The sequence below is a fragment of the Motacilla alba genome, chromosome 1 (assembly GCF_015832195.1).
Source record: "Motacilla alba alba isolate MOTALB_02 chromosome 1, Motacilla_alba_V1.0_pri, whole genome shotgun sequence".
NCBI classification, from domain to species: domain Eukaryota; kingdom Metazoa; phylum Chordata; class Aves; order Passeriformes; family Motacillidae; genus Motacilla; species Motacilla alba.
Genome location: NC_052016.1, coordinates 96,311,985 through 96,325,519, shown reverse-complemented (window position 1 = coordinate 96,325,519; position 13,535 = coordinate 96,311,985). Strand labels below are relative to the sequence as shown.

Sequence of the window (13,535 nt, the reverse complement as noted above, 5' to 3'; positions counted from 1 at the left end):
TACACATGCTATAAACCACTCTTTTCCTCATGATAGAGGCAAAGTCTTTCTTGTACTGCCTCAGAGACCTTTTAGAGTATTTGCTATCAACTGTATAGTTTTTCCTTCCTTAATTCATCTTTTTTTTTTATCTCCTGTTCTCTAGTCTCTCCCCAGTGATGTTTTGACTAAGTATTATCCATCTTGCTGTTCCTCCTTGGTACAATTCCTAGTGTCTTTAACACTTGTCTCTTTGAAGTTATGAAGATGGTTGGGCACCTTTATAGTAGATAAGCATTGTGTATCTTGGTATCTCGTGTGGGCCTCTGCTGTGGAATGCATGGACTTGAAAAGGCTTGATGTAAATCTTCAGTTCTAATTTTGTTTGCTTTCAAATGTCTCATTGATCAGGACATGCTGGTTTGACACATGGTAGAGCATCTATGCTAAGTTCAACCTCTTTTACAGAATTGGAGGTATTCTGCATTAATGTATTTGGCTTTAGAGTATTTGAAGTGACACTTATTTGCATTAATTCTCTTCTGAGTTAAGACTGGAATTTAGATTGGCAAAAAGCAAGTGCTTAAAATTATAATCAATGTAAAACATCTCTGAGTTTATTGTGTATATAACCTTTTTCTTTATCTGTACATGGGATTTTAAACTGATTGTTAGAATTGTTCATAACAGATCCTTTAGCCATTACTTTGTTGTCTTTACTTGCAGTTAGTATTTAGCTCTTTCTTTCAAAAGCAGGAGGAACTTCATTTTTGGTGCTTCTTCACTAATTAGTTAATTTACGATTGAAAATCAGTTCTTTCTGATATGTATGAAACTGCTTACCAAAAGTCAGTTTTTTAGTTTGTGAAGCTCTTGTTGCATGTTTTTAATCAGATTTCCCGCTGTACAGAGGCTTTAAGTGTTTGAAATTACAGCGGACACTTCTTGATATTGGCGCAGGATATGCTTCCCAGTACCAGCTGGAGCAGCTGCCCCAGAAGGTCTGAGACGTTGACTCAGGCTGAGCTCCTAATGGAGGCTGCAGCTCCTCACACCTTGAGATGAGCAGTGGGCCTCCTGCCTCGTGCTGAGACTGGACCAAGGAAAAACATTTGCCTTGCTCGTGTGTGTGCTTGGTTGAGGATTTCTGTTGCCAAGTAAATGAGATGCAGTGGGAGGTCAGCAGAGTACATGGCACCAGAGATGGCAAAAAGGAAATGGAGCCCAGGCTTGAGGCTTCAACCTCCAGCTGTACAGAGGGGAAGGACTGGCTGGGTCTCTGCTGTTTTGTGATGACTGACACCAGAAACTCATGACTTCTGATAATGGGAAGAATTCTCCTTCTCTGATTGCTGATCTACATCTATGTAATGCTCAGTGCTTACAGTAGCAGATGAAAAGCAGGAAGTTCTAACAAATCATGTGAGCCTGTACAATGCAATAGCACCAGGAGGAATTAGCAAATAATAGTAGTGGGAAACTCCCCCATATTGGCGATGGGGGTTTTCTCATCAATCCTGCTGGTAAAGAAATATCTTGAGGAGGAGTATCTGAATTTTGCAGATCACCAATGGATTTTACAGCTTGTGGTGATGGGTTTTGTCTTTTAGGACTATGGATCCCTATTTAAGGAAGAGATGGGATCCACCAGGTCAAGTGAGGCAAAAGTGTTTCTGCCATCTTGACTGAGCAACATGGTGAGTTGGATTTAGGTTAGGCATGGTGGTAGGCTGTGTTGGCAAACAAATCAGTGTAAGTGGTGTGGTGAGAGACTTCATAAGCAGCAAACAGAGCTGAAGTTCTGCTTCAGGCATAAGCAGAGAAAGAAGTCTTTACAGAACATTGTGGTAGTGGAAACTCTCTCACTTTTTCTGGGAAATCCACACAGCTGTGTTTTAACAGTTGAGATGAGGGTTACCCTTTACATGAGAGCAGTAGAAAGATGTGGTGGGGTGCCTTGGAACACAGGAAGGGACAGATGAGAGTTTATGGATTTGGGTTAGAGAGCAAACTAACACAGGTGAGCAAACTCATTGTGGTGTGTGCCTGAAGCTGACCACTTCATCAGGAAAAAGATGTAGGTAAGACCCTCTTTAGGTAACCCGAAGAAATCTACATTTGCAGGCCCTGGTTTTTAGGGTACACTTGAACCACTACAGTACCTTCTAAAGGGGCAGCCCAGCAGCAGACAAGGAGGCCAGGAGTTTTCCAGAGTCCATTGATTGTCACTATAGGACACAGAACAATGTGATGCATACACATTGCTGTTCTCAAGGTGATAAAAGGGAAGTTTATTTTCTGACTCTAACATTTATAGATTTCTAAAAGTGACAGTGGATTGGAGGGTGAAAGTGCCACCTCTCCAATGACACTGGACAAACTAACAGTCTATCAAATTTTTCTTCTTTTATAAAAGAAAGCAAAACAATAAGTTATTTATGGAAAGTGTGTGAGAAAGTTCATTATAAGAATGTAAACATCAGAAGGCTTAGAAAATCTTAAAAAATTACAACAATTGATGGTGACTGAGGAGAGGATGGAGGGGTGTGCTCTTTTGAATATCAGTGTGTTTTCAGCATTGTTCTACTCAATCCACCAGCTGCTAAGAAGAAAATTAACTCTGTCCAAAACCAGGGCAGAGGCCAGTGTCCAGCTGGCGTTGACTCTGCTGAACACCATGAAGGGCTACAAAAAGAGCTACAAGCATTTCAGCATCACAGGAAGGCTAGTGGAAGCCCACTGTTAAATGGGGTGGAGGACCTGATGCCAGAGGGCACGGAAAAGACTGAGGTGCTTATTGCCTTCTTTATGTCAGTCTACTGGTATGACCTTCTTTCAGGAATCATCAGCCCTTAGGAACAGTGGGAAAATCTGCCCTCAGCAGAGAAGGATCAGGTTATGGAACATTTAAATAAACTGGACAGACAAATCCGTGGGACCTGATGGGATGTTCTCATGAATGCTTGAGGGTGATGGTCAATGTCATTGTGAGGCCGATTTATTATCTTCGAAAGATCATGATGATCAGAGGATGTTCCTCAGAACTGGAAGAAAACAAATGTTTTCCCTCCTGCCTTGGGTGATCAAGAGAAAGGAACCAGGGAAGTATAGCCAGCCCTACCCTGATCCCTCAGGAAGGTGATCTGAGAAAATCCTGGAAGCTGTTTCCAAATATACAAAGGACAAGAATGTGATTTGAAGTAATCCATGTGGATTTAAAAAGGGGAAATTGCCTGACCGGACTGTCTTCTGTGATTAGAGGCCAGCTTGGCGAATGAGAGGAGAGCTGTGATCCAGTGAAGTTCAGTGGGGCTTTGACGCTCTCTGCCATGACATCCTTTGCAGACAAACAGGTGAAGGATGAGCTGGAGAAACAGCTGAGGTGGATTGAAAGCTTGGCTGAAAGATTTATAGGAAGCAGTGCAGAATGCAGGTGGAGGCCAGTCACTGGTCTTGTACCCCAGGGGGCCAATGAGAGGTCAATACTAACCTCATTTTAACAACATGGCTGGTAGGGAAGGGCACACCTTCAACAGTTTGCAGATGATACAAAATATTTCTGTATCTCTTGGTGCTGAAAACAGTGTAGCTTTGTTTCAGGTAACTCTTGTAATCCGTGGGTAGCCCTGGCAATTTTTAATATGGAATTGACTGCCAGCCTTATCTCAGGTTTCATCAGATGCATTCCTGTACTATAAAAAGACTGTGGTTCCTGGTTGTAGTTATGTATATTGTTATCCTTAGGTGAGAGCTGGATGAAGACAGAAAATGCATCATTCTGCCACAGAAGCTCTAGCAATTGAAGGCAGAGGGATATGGAAAGACATTGACTGGAATGCATACCTTTTTAGTTCTATAAAGGATTTTTTAAATTACCTAAAGAGCTTTCTCATTAAAAAAAAAAAAAAAGGAGCTTATAATTGTGTTAGAACATCACAGAAATAGAAAAGCCTTAGAATCAGTCTTTCAAATATAAAAAGTCCTAAGTTTACTACTGGTTAGCATGTATTTAGTACAGGTTTTCTTCCATGTTTTGAAGTGGGATTATATAATGGAATAACAACTGAAAGCCTTTAGAAGTGGACAGTACATTCTGCCTGACATAAAATTTTACTGCTGAGTCATAAGAATATCTTGATCTATAGAGTAAATTAGGAATTATGTATTAAGACTTACAAATTATCTGTAAGGTGCTCTGATTGAAAAGCTGATCACTGAAGTGAAAAAGAACCCTTAGTCAAGGGGAAAGGGCTGATCATTTGCAAGCCACTGTAAGGGATCCAAAAGCTTGGTCTCTACACTGCAGTTTGTAAAAGTCTACAATCTTTGGTTTTGTTTTCTCTGTTTTCCTTTTTTTTTTTTTTTTTAATTTCAAGAAGGTCCTTTTACCCAGCTCGCCTTGCCTCATTATCCTCTGTTTGGAAGAGATTTTGTAAATTGAATAACATAATCTTTTAATCTCTTCTCTTCTTTAGAGCTCAGACTTGTTCTGCCAACTGCCAAGTGTCTCACTGCTGCCAAAGATCAATTTTAATGGGCATGTCTTTTTAATGGCCTGAGAATTCTTGGTTTAAGGGGTATGAATTCATATTTAGAACAGATGTTTACACTGTTCTGGTAAATATTTATGGAACTAGGCCTGAAAATTGTGACTGAAATTTCTCTTCAAATAATGTCTCAGAATTGGGAAATATCTGTATGAATAGAACCAGTGGCATGTGGTCCTAAAGCAATTTAAAGGTTTAATAAGCTAGAAGAAGAATGTAGGACAGAATGGACTTGAGGAAAGATAATGACCTTTTCATTGTGAAAAAACACCCTGCAAATTAACTGAAGCTTTAATCTGGTTATTCTGAAGACAGCATAGGAGTTATCACTGTAATAATAGAAAGTCTTTGTGCTGCTCTATACGCAGCCTGTGCATTTTTTCAAATGATTGAAAATGCAGATGCTTCACAGGAAGTGACTCACCCCAAGGAGCTCGGCCCTTGTTCTCTGAAAAGGTTGCAAAAGTGAAAAAGTGTAGGTAAACAATTGTGTCCACTGAAATGTTCTGTAGTCATTAGACACTACAAGAACAAACACATCTGCATCGCCAGATAGGTCAGGTGGTGCAGGTCTGCAGCTCCTACTAAGGCAAGATTGTTTGAAAGCTGGGTCTCAACAAGTATTACCGTTCTGGTATGAATTCAAACTACATGGCATAATTCCTTTAAGCTCTTAAATTTACTAAACTTGAATAATTCTTGCTAGTTTGTTTTGGTATTCATCTCTTATCTGTTTTTGGCATTGTCTCTTCCGGTGCTGAAGAAGAATTAAAAAAAAAATTGAACTGAATTAACCAACATCTCTGTCAGGTCCAGGGAGGTGTGATGTGTTGTCATCGTGCTGCCTTGATACTACACCTGCTCTGGGACTTTCCATTCTTGTACCTTGGCACCCTTCTTTGTGTTGGGAAGATCAGTCTTCAATTCTCAACTAGCATGAGCCTCAGGCTTTGTTTTTCCCTTTTTCTAGGCATGTTTGCTACTGTAGATGGGATTTCACAGCGTGCCCCAGTGCACTGGTCAGAGAACGTGATTGGGGCAGCTTTGTGCTTTCCTTATGTGGTTGCTCTCGATGATGAGTTTATTACGGTGCACAGCATGCTGGACCAGCAACAAAAGCAAACCCTGCCTTTTAAAGAAGGTCACATTCTACAGGACTTTGAAGGTATTAAAAAAGGACACTTTGTTGCATCTGTAATTCTGGAACAACCGCTGAAGTCACTTGGGTTTGTTTTTTAAACAAAGTATTTAACAAGTGTGTTAACCTTTGAAACTTTAGTTGCAAGTGCTTTCCTCATTAGATTCCTTGCAGACTTCAGTAATTCAAAATTTCAAGCTTCTGACAAAATGTATGCTCATTAAATGTGTTGTAATTATCAAGTTAATTGTTGGGTAGGAGTCTATGGAGTTCGAGCTTTTTCTTGTAACTTGAATATTTCTTTCAAAGAAGCAATGTTAACTTAATGCTACAGCTCAGTAATTGTGATCTACAGGTATTTGTCCACTGACTGCCCTGACAAAATTCTTACATATTAGAAAGGAATACAAAAGAAAAATAATTTTTAAAATATCTGCGCAAGAGGTTTAAAATTGGATCTTTCACATAGAATTGTTAACCAAAAAAATGCAAATATTTCTATTGATCTGTTCTTCAATTGAGAACTCTTAAGTGAGAACTCTTAAGTATACTATGCTACTATTTTTTTTTCCAGAAAAGCTACAAACTCGAGCACTGTGTACTGTATGTTTCTTGCTGGATTTGATGTATGGCTTAAAATTTTCAAATATAAGCTTGGGGAAATACCTGCTAGTTAAACGTTCCTACTCTCTGGAATCTGGACAATAATTTCAGTGGCCTTACCAGCTTAGTTCATCATGAATGACTCTAGCCAATTTCTCTTACTTTTGAGTGGAACAATCTGCTGTAACTAAATAAATTTACCAATATCTCTGTAATTCTGAGGTGGAATTCATAGGTAAACGCTACTATCAGGTAAATGTGGTAGCAGCAAAGGTCACTTTTGGGACTTTAACCCTGTTTAGGTTCTTGTATCTTAAGCTGTGTATTTTAAAGCTTATTTCTGAAATTGCTTTTTCCTGTAGAGACTGTAAATTGAATATATCTGTTTGTGCTGTCCAGGAAAGGTGATTGTTGCTACTAACAAGGGTGTGTATATCTTGGTGCCACTACCTTTGGAAAAACAGATTCAGGATCTTCTAGCTAGCCACAGAGTGGAAGAAGCCCTTGTTCTAGCAAAAGGAGCTCGAAGGAATATTCCAAAAGAGAAATTTCAGGTTTGTCCTTCCTTTAATTTTCATTAATTTTTTTCATTTAATTTCCATTGGTCAAGTGATTAGAGAATGTGGGGGAGGAATTTACATCACAGAGAAGTTGTAATACCTTTTATTTCAGCCTGAGGAAATAGGTATTTTGCTAAATTGTTTTGTACTTGCAGAAGCTGTGACATTGGCAGGGTTAAATGCTGTTGTTCTTCTGGGATTTTGTTAAATTTTTCCAATTGTGTAACTTGAGAGAATTGAAAACAAAGCAAAACCAGAAATCTAGTGGCAGAAAATCCAATGAATGCTTCTTTGGTACTAGATTCAATTATTTGCTATTGCTGTTTAAAAATGTATTCTTTATTTCAAATTAGAATTTTGCAATTTTACTTTTTTTATCGAAGATTCTCACCATATCCTAAACCACATCCTAAACCTCGCTGTAACCCAAACTCACATGCTACTAAACAGAAGTGCTTAACTTCAAAGTTAAGTGATGTGAAATCTTAAGCAACTGCACTTACTTCCAAGCTCTTACAGGTAGTGTTTGTACTGCTGTGTAACTCAGATTTAAAAGTTTTTGTGTGGCACAGTGTCTTAAACTCTGATTACAGTGTTGATTGAAGATTTGTACTCATTCCCTTCTACCCCAATTTCTATTGCTATACATATTCTACTGTATTTTCTCCTATTTAAAGGCTTGTTAAAAGCAGCATGACATCTCTACTCATGGAGTAGGTGAATGAATATTTGACTTAGTTTCTTTCCTATTGTAAAAGCAAAATTTGATCTGTAACCTGCAGTAAATCTGTGGTTTCCTTTTTTTAATATACTTTTTGTTGCCATTAAAACAATGGTGTTACTTTTGATTTGTTTAGAAAGGTATACATGACTCTTAAAGATACAGGATTGCAATGGTTCAAAACTATCCTGGCTGTCAGGACCTTTTTTGTTTTTTAAATTTCAAGAAGCTTCTAATTCCTTTTCATTTCAGTTTCAGTCAAGGCCCAAAAGGCCATCATTAAATGAATTTTGTATCAGCTTTCTATTTTGACCTTAACTCCTCTCTTAAATGAGCAGCAGGGAGACTGCTGGAACAAAAAAGCTTGTTGAGAAAAGTGTTCCCATCCTTTTGTGAAGGTCCAACTTCCTGAAAGTACTTGAAGCTTTAAAGTGTTTAGGGAGATACGGAGTTCAGTTTCCAGCATGTTTTGCTTTGCATCTTCACTTCCTACTTTTCCCTTCCAATCTGTTTAAAGAAGCAAACAAAAATCTCACTGTGAGGCAGAATGCATAATCTAATCAATGTCTTCTATGTGTGATGACCTATAATTTTCCAATTATTTCTTTACAGTTCATGTAGGTTTAGTGTGGGAATGACTTTGTGTTTTGCCACTGGATGAACTACAATTCATTATCTAAAATACATTATGTAGAATCTCATTCCTCTTCAGTTTTCTTGCATTAGGAATTTTTCAGCCTTTAAAATATGTTACTTTCTTTTCACAAGCAACGTAAGTGCGCAGGGTTGGTCTTCCTAAAATTAGTTACCTAGAATATTGTAAGCTTTTTCTAACTTAGTGTGCTTTTAAGGGTGTTCAGTTACTTAAACTCAATGCTACAGCTGAAAACCAGAAAACATAGTCCTTGCAAGCAAAACAGCTGTTCTATTTCTGGGGTGTATTTGCAAATTGTTATTAACCAATTATCAAATTCTTGAATTTGGTAGAGTTTTCTGCCAACTCCTACTAAAATGACTCAGTTTGGCCTAGTTCTTGAGACATTACTTCAGTTTTTTAGAGCTTGTGTGTAGCTGGAAATGTAGCATATTGAATTTGCTTTCTAAGGGGAATCTGACACCTGATATTGTCATTACAGGTTTGTTACAGGCACATCAATCTTTCTTTGCTGTAGTCTTGTGTAATGTAAGTCCGATGGACCTCAACCAAATTGCACACCTTACATATGTTTTTGCAACATTTCTTTAGTATACTTTAACTGACCACACAGTCACTCATTTCTAACTCCTTTTTAAGAGCTATCCTCAGATAATACATATCTATTAGAAAATTGGTATTTTCTAATAGGTGTCTTCTGTTTGCAGGCATTACTGAATCCTGAGCAGCTGACACTTCAGAGGCCTTATTTTGCCATTTTGTATGAGCAGTAGGATGGAGTGCATGGGGTTGGCATTAAGGCACTTGATCCGGCCACTATAAACTATCCATATGTGATAGTGATTATTATTGTGTGGTTCAGGAAGTATAGTGTTCCTTTTGTCACATGATGCAGTTTTCAAAGCCTAATGCCACCTTAGGTGTCACTTGAACCCAGGGCACTGCAGGGCAGATCTTGAGGACACGGGGGCTTTTCCCTGCAGTTCGGTACTTTGTCACTGCATGCACACATGGGTGCATGCTCTCCTCTGTACAACAGCATAAACATATCTGTATATGCTGGTAATGCAGGATGGTGGTGGAATAACAGCAGTGAAGTACTGTGCTCTCAGAATGATTTGTACAGTCAATATTTAGTTGTTGAAAAGTAGCAGGTCATGCCTTAGAAGCTCTAACCTGTTATTTGGCTTGTGGTTCCCACAGACTGCAAATTTAGCTCTGCCATAACAGATGAAAATTTCTTTGTTTTTGAGCATCAGGAATTCCTACTAGGTAAAAAATGCTAAGCAAAAGTGCTCCAAGGAGATGGATATCTCTGCTGGAAATAATTTTTTATAGAATACAAAGGCCTTTCTACCATGCTACCATGAAATGACTGAATACTACTTATTAATTTTTCAGGACAGCTGACGTTTGCAGAAATCATGGTTGATGGTAGTGAAGACCTTGGTTAGATTGACACACAGCTTGCATAGGTATCTCTCTCTCTTTTTTTTTTTTTTTTTTTTTTTTTTTTTTTACTTCCTAATTAATTTTAGTTTGAAAAACATATTGACTGCACCCAAATCTGACCAAAAGACGAAGTGGCTTTCTCAAAAAATTCCTTTGGACAATGTAGTTGGTAATTCTAATCATTTTAGAAAGGATTTTTTTAGCAGTTGAGAGAATTAAGACTTAGCTACAGCAATCATAGCTTCAGCAGTCATCTTTCTTTTTCCTATTGCTTTTTCAAATATGAATTAATATAAAACTTATGTCATGTTTTTGTACCTACTGTTTTTTATGTGAATTTAGTCAACAGTGCAGAATTTGCCTAAAGAATTGCAAATCCGGTGGTGGTTCTTCAGAAATTATAAAGGACTAAACAATGTGTTGAATTTTGGCTGGGTGTAGTTTAGTACCTTATTAAAAGAAGCCTGTTCCAGATCTGACAAGATCATCTGGAAGAACTGAAGGGTTTTTTTCTGTCAGAAACAGAATTTAACTGTGTGTGTTTGACATGTAGGTCTAGCCCATTCTTAAAAATCTGGGAGAAAGGGAATATTGGATTTTCTGTAATCTGCTCTGTTTTACTCCATAATTTTTACCCTAGGACATCTTAATATCTAGTGTTTATATTGTCAGTTAAAAATCTACCTGGGTACTGCCTATCTCATCATTGCATCTTTAAAAAGTTCAGAAAGTGTCTCTCTGTAGATATTCTACAATTTTTTGTTGCATGCCTTTAAGGGAGAATTGAAGATATGTCAACATTTAAATGAAAATGAATACCACTTTATCAGTTCAAATTTAGGACTTGTTCCTTCAGCCTATAGTTACACTATCAATGAACTCTTTTCCACTTTAGGTTAAAAAGATGTTGTACAGACTAAGCTCTGCAATTAAAGCAGTGCTTTCAGTGAAATTAATTAAAACTTTATTACAAAATATGATCAACTAAATATGTACATTTTAGTGATCACTCTATTGCAAAAATTGAAAACAGGCTTTGTGGGGGGAAAAATGCCAGCCTATCTACTTTTGATACTAGCTAGTGGGGTGAGAAGTCTTTCCCTGGAAAGTCAGGCTGGATTTTAACTTTTTGTGCAGCCATGAGATGCAAATATTTGCAGAATTTAATCCTTCAGCTGTGTCATTAGGAAGGTGGCCAGGTAGGTATTCATCAGTTCACAGATTACTGTGTAATTATTGGTGTAATAACCGGGTCAGAAATCCAAATATTCTGGATATTTTCTAAGTCAATCCCCTAAAGAAGTTTTACTTTGTAACTAATTAAATTATCTTTTAATTTTAGTTAAGTCTATTTTTAATCATTACCTTGAATGTAAAGCATTAATTGATATAAAGATGTCATGAAGTATTGTTTGTTTAATTTTATGTTGTTATATGTGTCTGAAAAACTGTGCCTGATAACATTACTCTCTGTTTCCCCTTTTGTCCTATACACTGGGAAAGCAATAAAAGGTCCACAACCTTACAAAGCATTTTAGAGACTTGCTAACAACAGAGATTAAATATTTCCATTAGACAAACCATTTGTAAAGCATGCACAGACTAAGTGGACTGAAGCCAAGCTTTTCTATTGGTAAATCCATAATCTTTAATCAACTTGAAAAACCATCAGAGCATCAGTTCACTGATACTTGAGGCCTGGTGCTCTTCAGCAATTCCTTCCTGGAATACGTTCCTATTGTATTGTACTTTCTTTGGGTATTTTTATTGAAAATGGTTTTTTTAAGTCTGATATTAGTAACAGCCTTCATGTACAGTGTGAAACATTAGAAAGCTGTGTATTCATGAGTAAATTGAAGGGAAAAACTGAGGACATGAGAAGGTAGCTGGGTGTATTGCCAAAGTACCAGTGTTGTCACGAATGGGAATGCTCTGCAGAGCACAGTTTACGTTCCTTGCTTTTAGTACTTCTCTTTTGCTGTTGGAAATATTGTGAGCACATGGATTTCATTTAATCTTGTAATTGGTAGTTGTTTGACCCTTCAGATTTAATAACTACCTATCATTTAAAGTAGTTTTCATGTTCTCTTTCTACTGAGCTTCATTTAAACATTTTTTGTCTAGGTGTGACCTTAACAGTAAAGTTTGATAAAAAGTAACTTTCCATATTATGGTTTACTTGGTATTTAACCATATTTTTATGGTACATTGCATAATGTTCTGCATATTGGATAGGTTGAGCTGTTTTGGAAGAATTTTTTATTTAAAAAAAAATCGAAGTAGCAAAACTGGCAGAAAGTCAAAAATATGGCCATCAGCTGGGGATGAAAAGATAGTTTTGCACCTGAGAGATGAGACAGAAAGGAAGTGGCCGTGTGTGGTCAAGTGGGACCATCTTTATTTTTTGCACTTACTGAATCATGGGGAACTTCAAAGATAACCATTGGCTTTTATGTTTGTAAATAACTCAAAAAACTTGAGACAAGTCAGTGTGATGTCAGATAAGTCATTATTTGAACAAGAAAACTTAAACTTGCTGTTTGTTGACTTTGCTTTTAGTAAGTACTCATGAGCAGTGTTGTGTTCACACACATTTGTGTAGGAAATGAGTCTGGGCAGTAGATTCTATATATTCAGGTACATAATTTAAAATGTAGAGGATCAAGGTTCGTTTTGCTTGTAACTTGTCAGATGTGGCTGAAGATGATTTGTTTGGTGTTTTTTGGCAGGTAGCTATTGCAGTAGTAACTAGCATTACATAAATACAAATATAATAAACCTTTTTTCCCCTCCTTCTTTTTTATAGGTAATGTACAAACGAATCCTGCAGCAAGCAGGTTTTATACAGTTTGCACAGCTTCAGTTCCTTGAAGCAAAAGAACTCTTCAGGTAATTGTGTGACAAGAAATTTAATCATTTACCTTTAAACAAGGAGATAGTGTTCTTGGTTTGAAAAACTTAGTTGCTTGAATGTTTTCTGATGCAGATGTGAGTTCACTGTAATAAAATGGTTTTGTTGGGGTTAAGAACAGGGTAACGTGGAAACGACTTTTTAGCTGAAGAGTTAATGCAACTGGCATTTTTTGGGATGCTAACACATAGTAGCATTAAGAATTTGAGTGTTGTATGTATGGAGATTTTTTTACTTTATGCCCATGAAGGTCAAGGCTTTATCACCGAGTCTGTGCTGTGATTTACAGCGGGAACATTGCTTTGTTCTTTTTTAATACTTTTAACAAAAGGTACAACTTAAACATCAGTTGCAATTGAAATATTATTGACACAATTGCGCTATTTTTGTGCGGATGTTGACAATGAATCTGCTTTAACACTTGTTCTGCTAGACCTTTTCCAGAAGACAGATTTGTTCTTGAAGCCTGTACTAACCTTGACAATTTAGCCATTTCAGCAGTCAGTTGTTAATAAATTGACCTTGATATTCCACTTTCATTCAGAAAATGCTGCTTGTTATCTTTATTCTACCTGATAATTTCATTTCTGCTAACCATGCCTCATTCTGTGATGCAGCACTGTCTGTAGTTAGCGGAATGCATGCTGACCACATAAAATAACTCTCCTTGTTATCTGCTGAAATTCACTTTAAATCAGTTTAGAGCCTATGGAATAGGATTAAGGTTAGACAATTTTCAGTATACTGTAAGCATATTTACAGTGTAGGAAAAAAGTTGTCCTTGGATTTATGGAAATGCATTGAGGAAGGTAAAGCTTTGAGGAATGTTGCTGTTGGTGAGGGACTTTGCCATTTTACTTCCTGCTCACCAGTATGATGAGAGACACTGGGCTTGGATGAGCAGTGTACACTGAATGAAAGGAAAGGCCTGAACAGCATTTAGAGACAATTTGTTCTGGCCACAACCAC

At 37.4% G+C, this 13,535-nt stretch overlaps 1 protein-coding gene across 2 annotated transcripts in view; it reads left to right on the top strand.

The window, feature by feature from the left end:
- Nucleotides 1-13,535, top strand: part of TGFBRAP1 (transforming growth factor beta receptor associated protein 1) — a 37,370-nt gene that overhangs the window by 5,402 nt on the left and 18,433 nt on the right. For both annotated transcript variants that reach the window (XM_038136328.1, XM_038136336.1), the window contains exons 3-5: nucleotides 5,497-5,691; nucleotides 6,667-6,821; nucleotides 12,462-12,544. In XM_038136328.1, coding sequence (XP_037992256.1) covers nucleotides 5,497-5,691; nucleotides 6,667-6,821; nucleotides 12,462-12,544 — 433 coding nt within the window. The remainder of the gene's footprint in view (nucleotides 1-5,496; nucleotides 5,692-6,666; nucleotides 6,822-12,461; nucleotides 12,545-13,535) is intronic.